This window comes from Nerophis lumbriciformis, linkage group LG15 (assembly GCF_033978685.3).
Source record: "Nerophis lumbriciformis linkage group LG15, RoL_Nlum_v2.1, whole genome shotgun sequence".
Classification (NCBI taxonomy): Eukaryota; Metazoa; Chordata; class Actinopteri; order Syngnathiformes; family Syngnathidae; genus Nerophis; species Nerophis lumbriciformis.
The window spans coordinates 22,166,484-22,191,421 of NC_084562.2; the positions used below are offsets into that span (position 1 = coordinate 22,166,484).

Genomic DNA, 24,938 nt, shown 5'->3' on the forward strand with positions numbered 1-24,938 from the left:
TACGACAAAAACAGAAAGTAGATGTTTTGGCTCACAAACACTGTAAGATGGTTAGATCTAAAGGTGCAAGCCAGTGGTTGACATCGAATAAGACAACAGATGCAGGGCAACCCGTAAAAGAGAAGGAGATGATAGACCTCAATGTGAAAGTAGGCCAAATGCCGACACATTTGCTTGGTGAGAATTGTTACTCATTGCCTAATATTAAAGATAATGCACAGTATTGGAGTTCTGTTAAAATACAGACCCCAGTTGTTGAAAAGATGTCTACCACAGAAAAGAATGCAAGTATCGAGACCATCAATTTTAACTGTGTAACACAGTGGTCTCTCCCTGAGCCCGACAAGCTTGTGGTGCACAGAGTTCCCCCACTGAAGTGGCACATCGCAATCGTGCTGCCATGCTCCGTCTTATGGACCACATCTGAGGATTCTTCTCCTAAACAATACTTTAAGATAGATGAGCTTTCAGATAGCTTGAACATTAAAAAGGTAGAAAAATACCCCAATTTAGGGAGATTGTCCATTGGTACAGACTACAGCCTAATGGGGAAAGAAGTGGTAGAAGACCCAAAATCAAGCGGGGTTGGAGCTGGTCAAAGAGGGCTGCTTAAGTATGCCATACCACACCATAGATTTGACATTCAAGGTGATGACAAGATGCATGTCTCCTGTCAATCAGCACTGGACCCAGAGATTTCTTTAACTTCACCGTCTAACTTTTCTACAAACGCTTCTGAAACTGCAAGTTTTCAAGAAACTTGTCCTCTTGACATCGACACCAATTTGGGAAGCCTGTTCATTGGTACAGACGACAGCCTAATGGGGAAAGAAGTGGTAGAAGATCTAAGTTCACACGAGGGTGCAGCTGGTCAAAGAGGGCTGCTTCATAATGCCATATCACACTATAGATCTGACACTCAACAAGGTGAGGACAAGATGCATGTCTCCTGTCAATCAGCACTGGACCCAGAGATTTCTTTAACTTCACCCTCTAACTTTTCTACAAACGCTTCTGAAACTGCAAGTCTTCAAGAAGCATGTCCTCTTGACATCGACACCAATTTGGGGAGAATGTCCATTGGCACAGTCTACAGCCTGATGGGGAAAGAAGGGGTAGAAGACCCAAAATCACACAGGGGTGTAGCTGGTGAAAGGGGGATGCTCAAGAAAGTCATACCACGTTATAAATTGGACACACAACAAGGTGATGACAAGATGTATGTTCCCTGTCAATCAGCAGTGGACCCAGATATTTCTTTAACTTCACCCTCTAACTTTTCTACAAACGCTTCTGAAACCGCAAGTCTTCAAGAAGCATGTCCTCTTGACATCGACACCAATTTGGGGAGCCTGTCCATGGGTACAGACTACAGCCTAATGAAGAAAGAAGTGGTAGAAGACCTAAGTTCACACAGGGGTGCAGCTGGTCAAAGAGGGCTGCTCCATAATGTCAGACCATGTTATAGATTGGACACTCAACAAGGTCATTACAAGATGTACGTTCCCACTCAATCAGCACTGGATCCAGAGATTTCTTTAACTTCACCCTCTAACTTTTCTACAAACGCTTCTGAAACGGCAAGTCTTCAAGAAGCATGTTCTCTTGACATGGACACACATTTGGGGAGAATGTTTATTGGTACAGACAACAGTCCAGTGGGGAATGAAATGGTAGAAGACCCAAGTTCACACAGGGGTGGAGCTGGTCAAAGAGGGCTTCTAAATAATGTAATTCCAATGTCATACACTCAACAAGGTGATAACTTTTCTACAAACGCTTCTGAAACTGCAAATCTTCAAGAAGCATGTCCTCTTGACATCAACACCAATTTGGGGAGAATGTCCATTGGTACAGACTACAGCATGATGGGTAAAGAAGTGGTAGACTACTCGAATTCACACGGGAGTTTAGCTGGTCAGAGAGGGCTGCTCAAGAAAGTCATACCTCGGTATAGATTGGACAGTCAACAAGGTGATGACAAGATGCATGTCTCCCATCAATCAGCACTGGACTCAGAGATTTATTTAACTTCACCCTCTAACTTTTCTACAAACGCTTCTGAAACTGCAAGTCTTCAAGAAGTATGTCCTCTTGACATTAACACTAATTTGGGGAGAATGTCCATTGGTACAGACTACAGTCTAATGGGAAAAGAAGCGGTAGAACACCCAAATTCACACAGGGGTGTAGCTGGTGAAAGGGGACTGCTCAAGGAAGTCATACCACGGTATGGATTGGACACTCAACAAGATGATGACAAGATGTATGTCTCTTGTGAATCAGCACTGGACCCAGAGATTTATTTAACTTCACCCTCTAACTTTTCTACAAACTCTTCTGAAATTGCAAGTCTTCAAGAAGCATGTCCTCTTGACATCAACGCCAATTTGGGGAGAATGTCCATTGATACAGACAACAGCCTAATGGGGAAAGAAGTAGAAGAAGACCCATATTCACATGGAGGTGTAACTGGTCAAAGAGGGCTGCTACATAATGCCATACCACGTTATAGATTTGACACTCAACAAGGTGATGACAAGATGTATGTCTCCTCTCAGTCAACACAGGACCCAGAGATTTATTTAACTTCATCCCCTAACTTTTCTACAAACTCTTCTGAAACTGCAAGTCTTCAAGAAGCATGTCCTCCTGACATCGACACCAATTTGGGGAGAATGTCCATTGGTAAGGACTACAGCAGAATGGGGAAAGAAGTGGTAAAAGACCCAAATCCACATGGAGGTCTAACTGGTCAAAGAGGGCTGCTCAAGAATGTCATACCACATTATAGATTTGACACTCAACAAGGTGATGACAAGATGTACGTCCCCTGTCAGTCAACTTCACCCTCTAACTTTTCTACAAACTCTTCTGAAACGGCAAGTCTTCAAGAAGCATGTCCTCCTGACATCGACACCAATTTGGGTAGAATGTCCATTGGTAAGGACGACAGCAGAATGGGGAAAGAAGTGGTAAAAGACCCAAATCCACATGGAGGTCTAACTGGTCAAAGAGTGCTGCTTAAGAATGTCATACCACATTATAGATTTGACACTCAACAAGGTAATGACAAGATGTATGTCTCCTCTCAGTCAACACTGGACCCAAAGATTTATTTAACTTCACCCTCTAACTTCTCTACAAACTCTTCTGAAACTGCAAGTTTTCAAGAAGCATGTCCTCCTGACATCGACGCCAATTTGGGGAGAATGTCCATTGGTAAAGACTCCAGTCTGATGGGGAAAGAAGTGGTAAAAGACCTAAATCCACATGGAGGTCTAACTGGTCAAAGAGGCCTGGTTAAAAATGTCATACCACATTATAGATCTGACACTCAAGGCAATGAGAAGATGTATGTTCCCTGTCAATCAGCACTGGACCCAGAGATTTCTGTAACTTCACCTTCTAACTTTTCTACAAACTCTTCTGAAACTGTACATTTTCAAGAAGCATGTCCTCTTGACATTATGATACAAAATGCTCATGCTGTCACGGGAAATCAAGAAGCAGAAAGAACATACACGCTGAAACATCCATCCATCCATCCATCTTCAACCGCATATCCGGAATCGGGTCGCGGTGACAACAGCTCCAGCAGAGACCCCCAGACTTCCCTCCCCAGAGCAACATTAGCAACTTCCTCCTGGGGAATCCCGAAGCGTTCCCAGGCCAGAGAGGAGATGAAACATGAGCATGATGAAAAAGGACAAATAGACGTATCAACAACAAACATGGGGTACACAGAAGTACCACAAAGCTGCCAACCATCTGGCGTCACTTCCAGTAGGCCAGTGTATGAGGAGACGGCCCCGGTTGATCAAATTCAATCACCGATGACAAACAAACCTCAGAGACCAAAATACACAACAAAAAACTACGGGGAGCCTTCTGTCAAACAAACATATAAACCCAAAGTCATTCGCTTTATGGATACATTTACTTTCTAAACCAGTAAGAAGATGGTTCACACTTGTCAAATAATAGACTAGGAATGTAACAATAAACCGCACCAATGAAAAATCACGGTAAAACTCCCTACAAGTCAGTATTACCATTTTTAAATTAAAATTACTGCAAAAACCGTGACCGATAACCGCACTCACGGACCAGGGATACTGCTCATTTACTGGAGAAGCAAGCTCGCGCACTAACATCTTTCCTCATTAAGAAACGACATATCCCAATCTAAACTTATTGTCAACTATATTTATCAGATGATGTAACTAATTAAAAAAACTTTTTTTTTGAGTTGTGTATTTTTTTCTACACTGCCTTTATCATTTCCCCCACAACAATACCCTTGTTGTCAATTTGAAAAATACTTTTTAAGTATGTTTGAAACTTTTAGCATTTGTAACTGTCTTTCCTGCGAGCTGTGTGGTAATAAAACCAACGAGTGGTAATAAAACAAACGGGAACGACATTGTGTAGACATTGCTGTGACAAGTGAGATATTATGGTCAATGTTAGCTTTGCAGCAGATTGTTTTGACTGGCAAGTGTATGCGAGTCTTTGAGAAAATATGTTTCACCCAGCAAATGAAAACTGTCAAAAGAAAGATGTTGCATGCATTAAATTGATCATTTACAGTAGTTTGGTGACTTAATTGTAGTCATTAGCTGTAAGGGAAGTCAGTATACAAAACACTACATGCGAAAAACTAGGGGCATACTTGCCAACCTTGAGACCTCCGATTTTGGGAGGTGGGGGCGGGGGGCGTGTTCGGGGGTGGGGGTGGGACGGGGGCGTGGTTGTGGGCGGGGGCGTGGTTAAGAGGGGAGGAGTATATTGACAGCTAGAATTCACCAAGTCAAGTATTTCATATATATATATATATATATATATATATATATCCTGAAAATATGCAAACAAAACTGTGTTTAGAGAATTGATACTTCAAACTTGCATAAATAAATCTTAAGGAATATAACATAACTTGGCTTCTGAGAGCTTCAAAATGTAATGAATAAAATGCTAAAGTTGTTGATAAACAAGCAATTATTTTAATAATTAAATATGGTCATTTTAAATGAATTATTATGATAATTAAAATTAATTATTTCAAATATGTTTATTTTAATGTATAATTCTATGGCTGGATGTAATAAGGAGTCAGAAAAAATACAAATAAAAACACATTTAATTTTGATGTTTTTAGCAAAATATAGTAAAAATGTATTTAGTGGTTTTTTTGTAATTAATAAATATATTTATTTTTAGGTGAGATAAACATAATAATACAATTTATCTCTAGTCTGGATGATTTAGTTCTTGTCACCCTGTTGTCCTCCCGTCATAAAAAAAAGGCTGTCCTCACTCAGGTCCGCATGGAGCTGGATGGGGCATGGCTTCCAGCTCCGGCTGAAAATCGGGAGATTTTCGGGAGAATATTTGTCCCGGGAGGTTTTCGGGAGAGGTGCTGAATTTCGGGAGTCTCCCGGAAAATTCGGGAGGGTTGGCAAGTATGACTAGGGGTGTTATGTCACAACTTTTTCACTTTAAATATAATACCGATACTGGGGAGCCTTGAGTATTGTCCGATACTGATATTAGTCAGATACACTATCGGCATGATTTGTACACACCTTTATCATTTTGTAGTGTGGAATGTTAGAAAAGGTTTGGTCAAGTGAAATTAGTCAAACAAGAGAACAATGAAAAACCCTTACCTATTTATTATTAACCATCTGGAATAGACTTTTGCCGTCTTTAAATGGAATCAGTTGGTCATTTGTTTTTGGTGATATCTAGTGGCCATGGAAAATATGTCAAATTAAAAATATGTGATGTATCATGGTGAAACTGCATTAATGTTCAAAATAAACTTAAACCGACCAACAATAGTTAAGTTAAGCTCATGACGCAGTAAGTTGAATGACGCGGACACATTGTTTACATTGACAAATGTGCTTTTTTTGACTGCAATATTGTTTAATTAAAGGGGAACATTATCACCAGACCTATGTAAGCGTCAATATATACCTTGATGTTGCAGAAAAAAGACCATATATTTTTTTAACCGATTTCCGAACTCTAAATGGGTGAATTTTGGCGAATTAAACGCCTTTCTATTATTCGCTCTCGGAGCGATGACGTCACGACGTGACGTCACATCGGGAAGCAATCCGCCATTTTCTCACTTTGTCGGTGTGTTGTCGGAGGGTGTAACAACACGAACAGGGACGGTTTCAAGTTGCACCAGTGGCCCAAAGATGCGAAAGTGCCAAGAAATTGGACGAAATTTGTTCAAAATACGAGGCTGTGGGGAAAGCCGACGAAATGGTCAGTCGTTTGTTCCGCACACTTTACCGACGAAAGCTATGCTACGACAGAGATGGCAAGAATGTGTGGATATCCTGCGACACTCAAAGCAGATGCTGACATCAACTCCAAAACTGGACAGATCAGCTTTCAGGAAAAGAGAGCGGATGAGGGTATGTCTACAGAATATATTAATTGATGAAAACGTTATTCATTACTCGCGGTTTTACGTAAATTATTATACAAAAACTGTGTTTACCAATAATTTAGCTTAAAAACATTTATTTGTTTCAATCATTCGAGTACATTCGGGTAGTCTTGTGTAATGCAGTATTTTGTGTCTATTTAGGTATGGTTAACCTGAGTGCTGAAATCGTGGAAAAATATATGTTCTTAGCGCGCCTGAAATGGGCTGTCTGCACTCTCAAAGTGCATGTTGTTGCCAAATGTATTTCATATGCTCTAAACCTAGTTCATAGTTGTTAGTTTCCTTTAATGCCAAACAAACACAAACCAATCGTTGGTTAGAAGGCCATCGCCGAATTCGTCCTCGCTTTCTCCCGTGTCGCTGGCTGTTGTATCGTTTTCGTCGGTTTCGCTTGCATACGGTTCAAACCGATATGGCTCAATAGCTTCAGTTTCTTCTTCAATTTCGTTTTCGCTACCTGCCTCCACACTACAACCATCCGTTTCAATACATGCGTAATCTGTTGAATCACTTAAGCCGCTGAAATCCGAGTCTGAATCCGAGCTAATGTCGCTATACCTTGCTGTTCTATCCGCCATGTTTGTTTGTGTTGGCATCACTGTGTGACGTCACAGGAAAATGGACGGGTGTATATAACGATGGTTAAAATCAGGCACTTTGAAGCTTTTTTTTAGGGATATTGCGTGATGGGTAGAATTTTGAAAAAAACTTTGAAAAATAAAATAAGCCACTGGGAACTGATTTTTAATGGTTTTAACCCTTCTGAAATTGTGATAATGTTCCCCTTTAAGGACACTTATTACATATGTCTAGCTTGTGTGCTGTTGTGTGCTTAGCTGTTGTGTAGCTGCTAGCTCCAAGTAGCATCTAGCCTACTTTGTTTACCTTTTGTAAATTACTAAAATAGCGTGTGATTATTGGAGGACATTTAGATGTTCACTGGATGTCCAGCTTTGCGCAAGTATGCTGGTATGATATCGGACTAATATCCGATATCGCACATAAAAACTCACATTTAGGTAATTTCTAACACCGACAACCAATATTTTTTTCCTTACTGTGGCGCCCTCAAGTGGTTTATATGGAAGTATTTTTGTAGCAAAATTATTTTCAAATGCGTATTTGTGATTGGTCAGTTTTTAAAGAGCCCAAACACAGAAGAGCAGACTTTGTGTTTGAAATGCACTAATTGCTTTATTTCACAAATGTATGAAATAAAGCAAGAGTGATTTAACATTCTCATTAAAACCGATATGGTATACCTAATATGTTGACACACTCTTATAAATAATAACTTAATGTGTCGTTTTTCAGCTTATTGCGTTGTTTCGTCCGGGAGGAAGTCACAAATTACCACACTCTTTTTAACTTTTATTGCCAATCTTGTGCTAAGAACGGGTTCAATTCCGACACATTTCCGTTTTCCGCGCACACACGTCTTTCACACACTTCCATTCTTTATCTTCTTTCAAGCAGGTCATGTTCGCGGAAACTCTGAACCACAATGACCATACACCACAGGTGTCAAACTCAAGGCCCGGGGGCCTTAATAATTGTATTACAAAAATAAATGTACTGTGTGCAATTACATATATTTACACTTTAATCATCTCTATTAATAAAAAAAAACTAAATATTATATCGTCATACATTTCAAAACAATGTTACTGCTCAAATAAAGATAAATACTTAAATATCTGCTTGACTTATGATTTCAAAGTAAGTAGTCCAACAAACTATTCATGTAAAAATTTTACAGTAAAAAATCCACTTTCAATATAGAGTAATAATACACTATAAAACAACAACTGTAGATTTTACAGTATAAAAAACTTTCATGAATTTGTACGTAAAAACAAACAAACAGCGGTACCGTTTTTCCATTCCATCCATCCATCCATTTTCTATCGCTTGTCCCTTATGGGGTTGCGGAGGTGCTGGAGCCTATCCCATTCCATCCATCCATCCATCCATCCATTTTCTACCGCTTGTCTTTTATGGGGTCGCCGGGGGTGCTGGAGCCTATCCCATTCCATTTAATTTAATTCAATGCATTTTTTTATTTTATATGCTGTAAAAATAAAACAAAAAAACTGCAAATATTACAGTAAAATTGTTGCGACTGAGCTGCCAGTTTTATACAGTACAATCCCTTATGGGGTCGCGAGGGGTACTGGAGCCTGTCCCATTCCATTTAATTAAATTCGATGTATTTTTTTTATTTTATATACTGTAAAAAAAAAAGAACCTGCAAATATTACGGTAAAATTGTGCCGACTGTACTGCCAGTTTTATACAGTACAATCTAAAGATTTGGTTTTGTACAGCGTACTTAAAAAACAGTGACGTGCGGTGAGGTTGATGGCTGGTGAGGCACTGACTTCATCACAGTCAGATTTACAAACATATGAACCCTAAATAGTATCTTATTCACCATTTGATTGGCAGCAGTTAACGGGTTATGTTTAAAAGCTCATACCAGCATTCTTCCCTGCTTGGCACTCAGCATCAAGGCTTGGAATTGGGGGTTAAATCACCAAAAATGATTCCCGGGCGCGGCGCCGCTGCTGCCCACTGCTCCCCTCACCTCCCAGGGGGTGATCAAGGGGATGGGTCAAATGCAGAGGACAAATTTCACCACACCTAGTGTGTGTGTGACAATCATTGGTACTTTAACTTAACTTTAACTTTACACATACAAACTGTAGTACACAAAAAAACACATTTAATTTAAAAAAAACGTCATAATGGTCTTACCTTTACTTATAAATGAAGTCCATGCGCCGCTCCTTTTGAACAAAAGCATCGATAACTTGTTTATAGAAGTCTTCCTTATCTTTCTTCAGTTTTAAAAGTCTCTCTGTCTCGATGGAGATCTTCCTTTAATTATTACCTCCTGCTTCGATTGAAAGTCCAGTTTAGAAAACTGTTTTATTTTAGATATGTAATCCTCCATGTTAAAAGTCCAGGCGAGAAGAAAAAAATAAACGATCGCTGCTAACTGTTGCTGCTTGTTGTCACTTCTTCTGCAGCCGAGTAGTCGCAACAATGATCGCTGGGATCACTAGCGCCCTCTACCACCAGGAGGCGGGATTACTGCGAGCCTTATCCAGTGCGTCTTCGCCGCCGTTTTATGATTGCTCAGCACAAGAAATACAGTTGTTGACAAAATACACTGTACATTATATACCTCGGCTAACTAAACTATGGAAATGTATAATATAGTTCATATAGCAATACGGTCTCACTGCACAGCAGGCCAGCAGTTAGCCGAGTCATTGCGCAATCCATGGCGAGGCTCAACTGGCTGCTGACTCACCGCACGTCTCTTCTCAGTATTTGAACTGCAAATGTGAAAATTCAGCGATTTTGAATAAAAATAATCTAATACTGGTGAAGTTAAATGGAAAATAACTTTATAGTATAATCACTGGATACATATAACAATTTAATTTTTTTTCTTTCTTTCCATTATGGCACGTGAGGCCCCGCCTCAACTGCCTCCCCTGACTGCACGTCACTGGTAAAAAAAAGAGACAATTATACACGTTTTATATATACACATTTATATTCATACTGTATATTATTCACTGTTAAAAGCGGCCCTTTGAGTGCAACCATAACTGCGACGTGGCCCTCAATGAAAACCAGTTTGACACGCCTGCCATACACAATTAACACCAGCATGTCGTTAACTCACAATAGTTATTTAACAGTTTATTTTTTTATTTGGTTTATAAGTAAAACGTCCATTGCAAGTAAACTGAAGTTTCTTTGAATGGTTTTGTGGTTGTAGTCACAAGAAGGCAAATATCTAGTCTACAACAGCAGTGGTTGGTCCTTAAGTACACACTGCCATCTAGTGTACTTCATATTTTCTCACTAAATGTAATTTTTTTATTTTTTTCATTTTGACAGAAAACTTGAAATTCCATACCTTTGAAACTTTAATAGTATCCAATATTGCAACAAATATTACAGTATAACACCATACTTTCCAAACGTTTTTTTTTGTCTAAATAAAAATAAATACTTAAATATCTGCTTGATTTACGATTTTATAGCAAACTACCCATCAAATTAATAAACATAACCATTAGAGATGCGCGGTTTGCGGGCACAATCGCGGAGTCCGCGGATTATCCGCGGATCGGGCGGATGAAATTTAAAAAAATTAGATTTTATCCGCAGGTCGGGTCGGGTCGGGTCGGGCGGTTGGAATAAAAAAAAATTAGATTTTAAATAGATTCAGGCGGGTGGCAGTTAAACCAATTCGGAAATATATATACATAGTTAAATGTTGTTACCCACATACGAAAAACGAGCAGGCACCTGCAGCATATGCCACAACAGAAGAAGAAAAAAAAAAGAGATGGACACTTTTACGGAGCGGAGAAGGCCCTCGACGCCTCGCCGGGGTCCGGGACCGAGGCCCCTTCCCCCGAGAGGGCCCCACCGGGAGCCGTAGCTGAGGCGATCCGCGAGAAGGGCCCGACGCACGTCCAGGGTCACCACCGCGCCCACCGCACCGACACCCCGCCTCGTCCGCCTTCGCCGCGGCCGGCGTCACGCGCAGCAGGTAAGCAGCTTACCTGCCCGACACCCCCGTGGCCGGGGGCTCATAACAGGGGTCACTCCGCGCGCTCCGCCCGCGCAGCTTACCTGCCCGCCACCCCTGTTGCCGGGGGCGCGTAACAGGGGTCACTCCGCGCGCAGTGCGCTCACGAAAGGGGTGGGGCTCACCCTGGTTGATATAGACAGCAGGACGGTGGCCATGGACGTCGGAACCCGCTAAGGAGTGTGTAACAACCCACCTGCCGAATCAACTAGCCCTGAAAATGGATGGCGCTGGAGCGTTGGGCCCATACCCGGCCGTCGCCGGCAGCGAGACGCGCTTGGAGGTGCGCTCAGCGCGGCTCCCATATGATTGCGCACTGGTGTGCGTCTGGGTCGTGACAGCGTGGCACGCGAATGTCTGTAATGCATTGGATCAGTCTCCTTTCTTTAACAGGCAAAAGCTTTATAACCTCACAAATGCCTTGCATCGTCTATATTAGATATATAACAACGGGCGGGTGCGGGCCGATGGCGGGCGGGTGCGGTTCTGATCAAATGTTACATCGGGTGGATGGCGGATGGTTGACGACTTTCTGATGCGGTTGCGGATGAAATAATTGCCTATCCGCGCATCTCTAATAACCATACATTTTACAGTGTTCTTTACAGCATATTACTGTAAATAGAAAAAAAAAAAAACTATTTTTTTGCATTAAAATTCTGTTGCCATATTTTTACTGTAAAATCTTGTTTTCAACGGTGTGTTACTGTAAATGGAAAAATGTTACATTTGTTTTTACGGTAGAAAAATTGGCTGTTCAGTTGCCAGAATAAAAGAGGAACTTGTACTGTTTTTCTATTAACAATATAAAGTTGTAAAAAAAACAATTTAATAGTAAAATTCTGGCAACTAAGCTTTGATTGATTGAAACTTTTATTAGTAGATTGCACAGTACAGTACATATTCCGTACAATTGACCACTAAATGGTAACACCCCAATACGTTTTTCAACTTGTTTAAGTCGGGGGCCACGTTATTCAATTCATGGTAAAGCTGCCAGCTTTTTCCGTAAAAATGTTGTAAAAAAAAACAAAAAAAACCCACAATTTGACAGTAAAATGTTGTAAATGTAAAGTTTTACTGTAAACTTGACAGTCTACTTAAAACAATGTATATAACTAATAATGAAATCCTGATCCATATTATTCGCTGTACAGGCGGCCCCATAACTGCCATGTGGCCCCCAATGAAAACCAGTTTGACATTCCTTTTTTGAATATTTCAAAACATTTGGAGAGTTTTGTAAAACAGGTGTTTGAGTGAGAGTGTCTGCAAACGTAAAAACAATGAGCAATTATGGGTGTAAAAGGTCTATAACATAAAATCCAACATAATTCATGACTTACTGTACTTATGTTAAATTGGATGAGATGTGCATAAAACCTGCTTCTGTCTTGCATTGTTTATTTACCTTAAAGGTGGGGCGGATATGTGTTACTGTTTCACATGTTCCAGTCCAACAGATCCTTTGTTTACCTGTGCTGCAGGAAGAAAGGAAAAGGGCGTGGTTAACCACTGCTGGTGCTGCCTTCACGGTCATCTGGAGAAACTGTCAAATTCGAACTCATCTATGACTGAGCATTGGGAAGATATTTAATAAATTGGGAGATTATACAAACGAGGCCGGGGGTGATGATTATGATATTAGAGGCGGTGACGACTATAAATGCTATAAAAGTAGTGTTTTGGAAGGAGTTTTCCATTGTTTGAGTTTGAGTTTATTTGGAACATGCATCACAATTTCCAGTTCCTCTATTCAACATGTTCGAAAAGGAGTAGGAAGAAGCAAAGCCTATTTATTCCTACCCCTTTCCCACTTCAGAGCGTTTACAAATATATACGTTCGTTTACTGACTTCTTTTTGTAGCACAATGACATGAATGATTAATACAGCAGTTTTTGTAATAGATAATTAAGTCAGTCATCATAAACATACTGAGATGAAGAATATCTTATTTTCAATGAGGTTGAAAGTGTTTCTCATAAATCTTCTTCTTTGTACTTTGTAAACACTATTAACAACCTCTTAAACTGGATCATATTAGTACATTGTTTAACTTCCTATCTTAATCCATTCAATAATTTAATTCCACATACTGATATGCTAAAGGTTCTAAGTGTTGTACATGCATATAAATGTTTTAAATTAGATTTTCCTCTAAGATTATATTTCTCCTCTTTAGTAGAGAAGCATTGTTGTACTTTCTTTGGTAGCAGGTTATAGTTTGCTTTGTACATCATTTTAGCTGTTTGCAATTTTACCAAATCAACAAACTTCAATATTTTCGACTCAATAAATAAAGGGTTTGTATGTTCTCTATATCCAACATTATGTATCGGTCTAATTGATCTTTTCTGTAACCCAATTAACGAATGAAGCGCACATTTGTAGTTATTTCCCCATATTTCTGCACAATAACTCAGATATGGTAACAATAGCGAGCAGTAGAGAATATGAAGTGATTTTTGGTCCAGGATGTATTTTGTTCATTATTGAAATGTTTCTTGCCACCTTATGTTGTATATTTTTTATATAAAATAGAATAGAAAGTACTTCATTGATCCCTGGGACAAATTCAGCACCACAGTTCGCTCACAATAGACAATAAACATTAAGGTATTTTTACATGTGAATAATATAAATACAGTCTATTATACAACATTATTCACATGTGAATAATATAAATACAGTCTATTATACAGCATTATTCACATGTGAATAACATAAATACAGTCTATTATACAGCATTATTCACATGTGAATAATATAAATACAGTCTATTATACAGCATTATTCACATGTGAATAATGTAAATACAGTCTATTATACAGCATTATTCACATGTGAATAATATAAATACAGTCTATTATACAGTATTATTCACATGTGAATAATATACATACAGTCTATTATATAGCATTATTCACATGTAAATAACATAAATACAGTCTATTATACAGCATTATTCACATGTGAATAATATAAATGCAGTCTATTATACAGCATTATTCACATGTGAATAACATAAATACAGTCTATTATACAGCATTATTCACATGTGAATAATATAAATACAGTCTATTATACAGAATTATTCACATGCGAATGATATGAATACATTCTATTAATGTTTCAGATGTCTATGTTTTTGTATCTGTCCCTATTTCAAATAAACCTCTATAATAATAATAATAACAGCATTATTCACATGTAAATAATATAAATACAGTCTATTATACAGCATTATTCACATGTGAATAATATAAATACAGTCTATTATACAGCATTATTCACATGTGAATAATATAAATACAGTCTATTATACAGCATTATTCACATGTGAATAATATAAATACATTCCATTATACAGCATTGAAAAATGTGAATAATATAAATACAGTCTATTATTTCTATATGAGATTTCCAGTTCATTTTATCATCTATTAATACTCCCAAAAATCTGGTTTCTTTTACCCTTTCAATATCTACTGGAAATGCCCCCCCTCTACCTCAAAGAACTACTCACCCCCAAATCCTCCACACGCCACCTCCGCTCCCGACAGGCTATACCTCCTCCAACCTCCGAGGACAAAGCTACGAACTATGGGAGACCGAGCTTTCTGCTCCGCCGCTCCGAGTCTGTGGAATGCTCTCCCTGACCACCTGAGGGCACCACAGACTGTGGATGCTTTTAAAAAAAAGGCTTAAAAACCCTTCTTTAAAAAAAAAGCCTTATTATAGATGTATGCATACTAGTTCTATCTATTAGGCTGTTCTAGTTTTTATTTTTATTTTTTTATTATCTTTTTATTATTATTATTATTATTTTTGTAGCACTTTGAGGTTGTTTGCTCAATGTAAAGTGCTTTTTACAAATAAAATCTATTATTATTATTATTACTCCGTCTATTTGTATTTGTGTATGATGCTCTTTCCCATCCATTTTCTACCGCTTGTCCCTTGCATTATTTTATTTACTGAGATTCAAGGATAGTCTGTTTTTGTGTAGCAGATTATAGTTTGTTTTTTGTATAATTTTAGCTGTTTACAAATTCGCATATTATATTAGTATTATAAAGGAGTAATTTAAAGATAAAGGTGGACTGACATGTAATTGTGAGTGGAATGACTGCGAGAAGTTGTAACGACGGATTTTCTTTAAACTCACCCCGATAAAGATGGACAAGAAGTGAGTGAGAGTTGTCAATATTACGTGATGTCCTTGAAGGCACCGTGTGATCTTCCAGCCGGGGGCAAGCCAGTGTGAAATATTCCACCGAGGTCTTAAAGTGTATCCTTAGCCGCGCCCGGCGGAGAGCTTTCCCCGGACTGTCTAACCATTTTAACGTGTTTTTTGTTTTTGTTTTACAACACGGACGATATCGATGGAAGGGTATTGTTGTACGTGTCGGTAACACGGAAGTGGGCAGCAGGTGCACGTGAACGGCGGTAAAAGTCAAACAAAGTTCTCTCCATATGGATACAACGCGGGCGGTGTGGTAATGTATATAAATTACTTTACGCCTTTCATTTAAAGCGTCGAGTTGAATAAAAAAAACTTTATCTAAAAGTGCGTCGGGTCGAGCGAATTAACGAAGAGGAGTAAATAAAGACAGAAGAGACCATGGAGGAGAAGACGACGACCATGGGGACTAACTTCAATGGCGGCACAGCCAAAGACAGAGTGGACAGGTAACATAATTTCTACTTTCTTACGTCTTTAAATCTTACTTACAACAAGTGGAGTCGTGTTTAGGAGGATATGTTCACCTGCTGGGACGGCTACCTTAACGACCGTCGAAACCCCGCCGGGGGAAGGTGGCTGAAATATCGCGAGAGTTTGGGTTTGACGCCACACTCACCCCAGTTCTCGCCACATCGTGTTACACTATATTGCCAAAAGTATTTGGCCACCTGCCTTGCCTCACATATGAACCTTGAAGTGCCATCCCATTCCTAACCCATAGGGTTCAATACGATGTCAGTCCACCTTTTGCAGCTATTACAGCTTCAACTCTTCCGGGAAGGCTGTCCACAAGGTTGCGGAGTGTGTTTATAGGAATTTTCCGCCCATACTTGCCAACCCTCCCGGATTTTCCGGGAGACTCCCGAAATTCAGCGCCTCTCCCGAAAACCTCCCGGTACAAATATTCTCCCGAAAATCTCCCGATTTTCAGCCATGCGAACCTGAGTGAGGACAGCCTTTTTTCCCGTCCGCTTTCCCACGATATAAACAGCGTGCCTGTCCAATCACGTTATTCCATACGAGGCGTCCGGCATACCGCAGATGGAGAAGATCTTCTCGGCGTCCGTGTTGGCGCACACGTTGCCAAAGCCGACGCTGGTCAGGCTGCTGAGGGTGAAGTAGAGGGCGGCGATGTACGAGCTGCGCACCGACGGGCCGCCGACCGTGTTGTTGACGTCGGGCATCTCCAGGCGTTTGCCCAGCTCATGGAGCCATCATTGGGGAAGAGACGGGAGGATAACAGGGTGACAAGAACTAAATCATCCAGACTAGAGATGAATTGTATCATTATGTTTATCTTACCTAAAAATAAATATATTTATTAATTTAAAAAATATATATATATATTTTTACTATATTTTGCTAAAAACATCAAAATTAATTGTATTTTTATTTGTATTTTTTCTGACTCCTTATTACATCCAGCCATAGAATTATACATTAAAATAAACATATTTGAAATAAATAATTTTAAATGATCATAATAATTAATTTAAAATGACCATATTTAAGTATTAAAATAATTGCTTGTTTATCAACAACTTTAGCATTTTATTCATTACATTTTGAAGCTCTCAGAAGCCAAGTTGTTATATTCCTTAAGATTTATTTATGCAAGTTTGAAGTATCAATTATCCAAACACAGTTTTGTTTGCATATTTTCAGGATGTATATATATATATATATATATATATATATATATATATATATATATATATATATAATGGTGAATTCTAGCTGTAAATATACTCCTCCCCTCTTAACTACGACCCCCCCCCCCCCACCTCCCGAAATCGGAGGTCTCAAGGTTGGCAAGTATGTTTCCGCCATTCTTCCAAAAGCGCAATTGGGGAGGTCACACGCCGTTGTTGGTGGAGAAGGCCCGGGCTCGCAGTCTCCGTTCTAATTCATCCCAAAGGTGTTCTATCAGGTTCAGGTCAGGACTCTGTGCAGGCCAGTCAAGTTCATCCACACCAGACTCTGTCATCCATGTCTTTATGGACCTCGCTTTGTGCACTGGTGCACAGTCATGTTGGAAGAGGAAGGGGCCCGCTCCAAACTGTTCCCACAAAGTTGGGAGCATGGAATTGTCCAAAATGTTTTGGTATCCTGGAGCATTCAAAGTTCCTTTCACTGGAACTAAGGGGCCAAGCCCAACTCCTGGGGAAAAAAAACCCACACCATAATTCCTCCTCCACACAATTTCACACTCCTACCACTTCGTGGCTGAGTTGCTGTTGTTCCCAAACTCTTCCATTTTCTTATAATAAAGTAGACTTTGGAATATTTAGGAGCGAGGAAATTTCACGACTGGATATATGTATGTATGTATATATGTGCATATGTATGTATGTTTATATGTGCATATATATGTACAGTATGTATATGTGTGTGTGTATGTATGTATATATATATGTGTATGTATATATATATATATATATATATATATATATATATATGTATATATATATATATATATATATGTGTGTGTATATGTGTATATATATATATATATATATATACACACAGTCGTGGTCTAAAGTTTACATACACTTGTAAAGAACATAACGTCATGGCTGTCTTGAGTTTCCAATCATTTCTACAACTCTTTTTTTTTTTGTGATAGAGTGATTGGAGCACATACTTGTTTGTCACAAAAAACATTCATGAAGTTTGGTTCTTTTATGAATTTATTAAAGTCAAAAGTAGAGTGCGATATGAATAAAGGGGATTGGATTATAATTTAAAACAATTTGTTTATTGAATGTTTGACATACAGTCCAGACATACAATTAAATACATGTCAAATGTTCTTTTTTGGTTAAACTAGACACACTTTCCACACTTTTTACTGTTTTTATTCAGGAAGGACTTACTTCTCAAGCCAGCATATTGACAGCCTTTGTTTTGGCAACAGAGACGTTATTTTGGCCTTTTCTTCACTCCCAACCGACATGTAAAACACCGTTTTGCCTTCATCATCTAGTCTGTTCCAAACACACACCTGAGACGTCTTCAGTCGTTGTAAAAAGGTTAAGCTAAGTGTAGATTATCATGTTACGTAACCATCTTAAAGGCGCCGTTGTGAGCCACCCACTCTCACCACCGCACAGTACACTCCAGCAGCACCAAGAGCGGACTCGGCCAAACTACACTGCAAAAACTGAAATCGAAGTAAGATTAAATATCTCAAATAAGGGTGATATTTGCTTATTTTCTGTCTGATAAGATAATTATTCTCACGAAGCAGATTTTATGTTCGAGTGTTTTACTTGTTTTAAGGGTTTTGGTCCTAAATGATCTCAGTAAGATATTACAGCTTGTTGCTGAGATTTTATGGCCTATATTGAGTAAAACATGCTTGAAACTAGAATATCAACTGTTGCAAAGCTGTGTCATCAACACTCACAAGTATAAAACTGCTTTTTCAAAGTAATATTTTTGTATTTCAAGCATGAACAAAAAAATCATGACTTTGACACAATTGTGTCTCATAATTAAAACAGATGACAGCCAAATTGACTTTGCTGTTTTATTTTCAATGAAACAGTAGAAAATACGTACTCATATAGTAGTACAGTTGGCACAGTACAGTAAACTGACAGTTAATATTTAACATTTCAAACTATTTTGAACAGAAATAGTTCATGCACATTCAGATAAATTCTTCAAAATTACAAAAAGAAATTTGGCTGGGGGTCGGGCTGTGTATATATATGCGGGGCCTCACCTGCCATCATGGAAAGAAAAAAAATGTAAAAAGAAAGAAAAAAATTTAAATTGTTATATGTATCCAGTGATTATACTATAAAGTTATTTTACATTTAACTTCACCAGTTTTAGATTATTTTTATTCAAAATCGCTGAATTTCACATTTGCCGTTCAAATACTGAGAAGAGACGGTGCGGTGAACAGCAGCCAGTTGAGGCACGTCACTCAGTGCCACAACATGGATTGCGCAATGACTCGGCTAACTGCTGGCCTGCTGTGCAGTGAGACCGTATTGCTATATGAACTATATTATACATTTCCATACTTTAGTTAGCTGAGGTATATAATGTACAGTGTATTTTGTCAACAACTGTATGTGTGTAAAGTATTTCTTGTGCTGAGCGATCATAGAACGGCTGCAAAAGACGCACTGGCTGAGGCTCGCCTCCTGCACCCCCGCCGTAGAATTGTTATATCAACTAAAGCCCACACTTAAACTTTCCACGTGCAAGATTGAATCTATTTAAAAAAAATATTTCATAAGAAGCCAAAAAGTGCAAATACAATAATGTTGGTGTTGGAGGAGTTGTGAATGACTGCAGGGACACAACATTAGATACACCTGCAGACTGCAGGTGTACCTAATTCACAACTCCTCCAACACGAACATTGTTTTTGCACTTTTTGGCTTCTTATTAAATAACTTTTGTAACCTATTTTCATGGGCTTTCCTCTTTGTGATGTTAAGTTCCTGTTATGCGCTGTTATACAGTATATGCCTTGAGCTCTTATTTTGAAGGCGCTAAGAGCGGAAGTGATGTCACGTTGCAGAGGTTTTTGAAAGAAGGTAAATAAAGTGGTCCTCGTGTAAACTGGAGCCTCCGTGTTTGTTATTTTGTAGTTTCATACAGTATAGGCCACATTTATAAACCCTTGGTTACACTTTTTTAAATAGATTCAATCTTGCACGTGGAAAGTTTAAGTGAGGGCTTTAGTTGCGGGGCATGGACTTAATTTCTAAGTAAAGGTAAGACCATAATAACGTTTTTTTTTTATTAAATGTGCTTTTTTTGTGTGCTACAGTTTGTATGTGTAAAGTTAAAGTTAAGTTAAAGTACCAATGATTGTCACACACACACACTAGGTGTAATGAAATTTGTCCTCTGCATTTGACCCATCTCCTTGATCACCCCCTGGGAGGTGAGGGGAGCAGTGGGCAGCAGCGGCGCCGTGCCTGGGAATCATTTTTGGTGATTTAACCCCCAATTCCAAGCCTTGATGCTGAGTGCCAAGCAGGGAAGAATGCTGGTATGAGCTTTTAAACATAACCCGTTAACTGCTGCCAATCAAATGGTTTAGGGTTCATATGTTTGTAAATCTGACTGTGATGAAGTCAGTGCCTCACCAGCCATCAACCTCACAGCACATCACTGATATATATATATATATATATATATATATATATATATATATATATATATATATATATATATATATACCTCGCGCACTAATTGACTGAAAGAGCACGCACTTGGCGCGATGATGTCATGTTATCCATGGAAAAATGCATTTTTAGACAATATGATTTGCCTGAGCGGCTAGGAGACCCCGAGAGTAACAAGCGGTTGCCTTTCCATTAACAATAAACTAGTTTTTAGTGTAAGTTTGCTGGTTTCAAGAAATGTAATGTCGAGCGCATATCATTATGTCAAGATAATGGCACTAGCATTTACTTCATTTAAGAATATTTTTCAACATATTGAGAAAAAAGGTCTCTTTTTTTTTTTTTTTCTACCAAGAAAAGTGCACTTATTAGTGAGAATATACTTATTTTAAGGTATTTTTGGGTTCATTGAGGTTAGCTAATTTCACTTGTTTTGGAAAGTCTTGACAAGCCAAATGTTCTTGTTCTATTGGCAGATAATTTTGCTTAGTTCAAGTAAAATACCCCTAATTTTTGTATTTTTCTTTCTTGTTTTTGAACACTGACTTTTTGCAGTGCACCTATAGGTAATGTTGCAATTTTTCAATGCCAACAACAACAAAAAATCATTCAAAAAAAGCTACAACGTAAGTTAAGTACGGCTCCACTTTTCCAAAATACACTAGCTGGATGCCAATATACCCTGATTGAATCACAATTGAACTGCGGGTGGTTGATGGGCCTTTTGTGTGGTTGTGGGTTGCTATAGCTCTGTGTGAGGCCGTTCAGGCATGCAGCTGTCTGTGGTTTTATACTGACTTCTCTCTGGTTTCTATGCATTATTGTTAAAAAAAACACAAAAAAACAGCACATTTGATGTATGTTTGACAACTTGTTTCAATTGTCTGAAAACCAATACACAAATGTTTAAGAAAAATAGTGTTTCTGTTTAATAAAGTGAATTAAAATATTTCAGTGTGTGTAAAAGTACTGTTTGAGCACGTCCAGTGCTCATTTTTGGTCACGTTAATCAAACGTAACATTTTCCCGTGACGTTAAACTAAATCAGATGCTTCAATTTTGACTGCTTAATTAGCTCCTTGTGACATATTCCACCCAGGGTGGATCCCTACGGCTTCGAGCGGCCAGAAGACTTTGACTACGAGTCGTATGAAGAGCTGATGTCCGAGTACCTGGTTGTGCTCACCAAACGCTCCATCAAGTGGTCCAAACGGCTGAAGGGCAAACGCAAGGTGCAGAGGAACGCCAAATGTGAGTGTGGAGGTGGAAAGGGGTCACAACAAAGTTTGTCAGAGTCGGGCAGTGAGCGCTCAATGTGTTCCCTCCCGTTCAGTGAAGCGTTACGTACGTAAAGGTGTGCCCAATGAGCACCGGGCCTTCATCTGGATGGTGACCAGCGGGGCCCAGAACCAGCTGGAGAAGAACCCAGGCTACTACCAGTCGCTGCTGGCAGCTCAACATGACACCAAGGTGGTGGAGAGCATTTCCACAGGTTGGATTACATGTTTTTTTATACAACATTCTCACTTCCGATACCATATTGGAGCCCAATTGGATCATAAATACATACTTTTATTATTTTATAGTGCAAAATGGTAGAAAAGTTTGGATTAAGTGAAATTGATTGATTGAAACTTTTATTAGTAGATTGCAAAGGAAGAGAAAACATTATATGAACATACCTGCCAACTACTCCGGTTTTCCCGTAATTAGTACGGTTTTCATCAACCTATTCCGGGTTACGGTTGCAGTGATAAAAAATACGGTTTTTCATTAATTAAATATATATATATTTTTTTTAAAGTTTTATTCACGAAATCGCGTAACAATGACAATCGACACTGCTTCCCGTAACTTCCTCTCGAGCCATTCCGGATGCCATGAGCGAGGCTATTTATAGCACCGCTGCCAAGCAGTTGCCATTGTTTCCAAACGAGCGAACGATCATGGAATGAGCCGGAGAAAAATCGCAAACGAGTCTTAAACCGAAAAGAAAATTGCAGTCATTCCGTGAAGAATATTCAAAAGCCTATCCGGGAATAATTATCCGTTCCAAAAAGGGTGAAAACTACGCGAATTGCACCTTGTGCAGACAAGATTTTTCGATCGGACACGGAGGAATTAGCGATGTAAAAGACCACGTTGGGACAAAAAAACACAAGTCTAATGCCGTTGCTAGCGATACAAGTGGAAAACTTTCAACGTTTTTCGTCGCCCAAACAGATTCTTTGGATGTGATAAATGCCGAAGTTTTATTTACGGAGGCAATAATTGAGCATGGACTTCCAATCGCACTGGCATGATCACATCAATCTGATAGAATAAATTTGGATTTTAGCCACAAAAAGGTAATGACACCAATGTTATCTATTGGAATTGTTTAGTACTGTTAAAAGTGTTTATACTATGTATGCTTTCAAGTCCAAGTTGAAGAAATCTTGTTAAATATTGACAGCATAACTACCAAAATACAGAAGTATGTCCTTAATATTTTTGCAGTGCTATTTATGTTGAAAAGTTCAAATGATTACATTAGAGATGTGATGTGCCACTTTTCAAGTGTCTGATGGCTTCAATTAATTTTCATTAATTTTTCATATTTTGAATTCTTTTGAAAGGCTTACAAAAAAACTACATTTGAATTGTAATTCCATGCTATTGACAGGACTATCAATTTTAATGAAGTTAGCTTACCATGTTTACAGTATGATAATTGTGATAGAAATGTGAATTTTAGGCACAGAATATTTTTTACAATTGAACAAGGCATTAGATTATACAAGCTTGGACAGAAAATTAATGACACCAATTTTTTTTTTAATGGAATTGTTTAGTACTGTTTTACCATTTGTTTACTGTAAAAAGTGTTTATACTGTTTATACTTTCAATTAACAAATTGAAGTCTTGTGAAAGGTTGACAGGATAACTGGCATTAACTGTCAAAATAATTTCAAACTATTGAAGTTAGTTTACAGAATAAACATGTCAATCAACCCATATGATTTTTGCTGTAATATTTTTGTTTTGAAAAGTCACTGTGACTGATAGAAAAGTGATGGTTTTAGCAACATTTTAACCTGTCGGAATGCTAATAATCATTTTGCTTAGGGGGGCGAAGTGAACCCCCCACCAGGACTTTGTCCTGGACCTACCGGGGCCTGCGGCCCCTGGACCCTGGCTACTAGGTTTTTCTGATTTCAAAAGTTGGCAGGTATGTATGAAACAGTAAAGTTTACACAGTACAGTACATATTCCGTACAATTGACCACTAAATGGTAACACCCGAATATGTTTTTCAACTTGTTTAAGTCGGGGTCCACGTTAATCATCCATCCATCCATCCATTTTCTACCGCTTATTCCCTTCGGTGTCGCGGGCGGCGCTGGAGCCTATCTCAGCAATTCATGGTAAATTACTCCCAGAACAATAAGAAGTATAAAAAAACACTAATCTATTTATTATGAATCATCTGGATTGGACCTATGCTGTCTTTACGTTGAAGTGGAGTGGCAATAAGTCGTGAAGGCAAACTCATGATGGTTGAAAGATGCGGGTGTGGCACATGATATCACACACAAGTAAACACGCTGCAGGACTGCTTGTATCGCACATTATATCACACAAGTAAACACGGTGCAGGACTGCTCGTATCGCACATGGTATCACACACAGGTAAACACACTGCAGGACTGCTTGTATCGCACATTATCAGGGGCGCCGCTAGGGATATTGGGCCCCATAAAAAAAAATCTTTACAGGGCCCCCAACACAGTGTCATTATTTTTTCTGTATTATAATTTCATCATCATTCGGGGCCTCTCTGGGCCCCCCTCCATCATGGGCCCCTAGAATCCGTCTCCTTTACCCCCCCTTTTCGGTGCCCCTGCACATTATATCACACAAGTAAACACGCTGCAAGACTGCTTGTATCACACATGATATCCCACACAAGTAAACACGCTGCAGGACTGCTCGTATTGCACGTGATGTCTCACACACAAGTAAACACGCTGCAGGACTGCTCGTATCGCACGTGATATCACACACAAGTAAACACGCTGCAGGACTGCTCACATGGCACATGATTTCACACACAAGTAACATGCTGAAGGACTGCTCTTATCGCACGTAATATCACACACAAGTAAACACGCTGCATGACTGCTCGTATCGCACATGATATCACACACAAGTCAACACGCTGCAGAACTGCTTGTATCGCATGTGATGTCACACACAAGTAAACACGCTGCAGGACTGCTTGTATCGCACATCACATCACAAGTAAACACGGTGCAGGACTGCTCGTATTGCACATGGTATCACACACCGGTAAACACGCTGCAGGACTGCTTGTATCGCACATTATATCACACAAGTAAACACGGTGCAGGACTGCTCGTATTGCACATGGTATCACACACAGGTAAACGCACTGCAGGAC

General features: G+C 39.0%; 1 protein-coding gene and 1 long non-coding RNA gene across 4 annotated transcripts in view; one reads left to right on the forward strand and one right to left on the reverse strand.

The window, feature by feature from the left end:
• The window catches only part of LOC140679426 (uncharacterized), a 26,967-nt gene extending 11,033 nt beyond the window's left edge, over positions 1-15,934 (reverse strand). Inside the window, exons 1-2 of the long non-coding RNA XR_012050836.1 lie at positions 15,827-15,934; positions 12,502-12,571 (exon numbers count right to left, since the gene is read on the reverse strand). This is a non-coding gene — a long non-coding RNA (uncharacterized lncRNA). The remainder of the gene's footprint in view (positions 1-12,501; positions 12,572-15,826) is intronic.
• grtp1a (growth hormone regulated TBC protein 1a) overlaps positions 15,309-24,938 on the forward strand; it is a 19,080-nt gene continuing 9,450 nt past the window's right edge. The window contains exons 1-4 of one of the 3 annotated variants that reach the window (XM_061974722.2): positions 15,309-15,595; positions 15,663-15,783; positions 21,593-21,744; positions 21,827-21,985. In XM_061974722.2, the coding sequence (XP_061830706.2) occupies positions 15,716-15,783; positions 21,593-21,744; positions 21,827-21,985 (379 nt within the window). In that variant the 5' untranslated portion in view covers positions 15,309-15,595; positions 15,663-15,715. Of the gene's footprint in view, positions 15,784-21,592; positions 21,745-21,826; positions 21,986-24,938 lie in introns of all 3 variants that reach the window. The other 2 variants (XM_061974721.2, XM_061974720.2) reach the window with 2 other exon arrangements.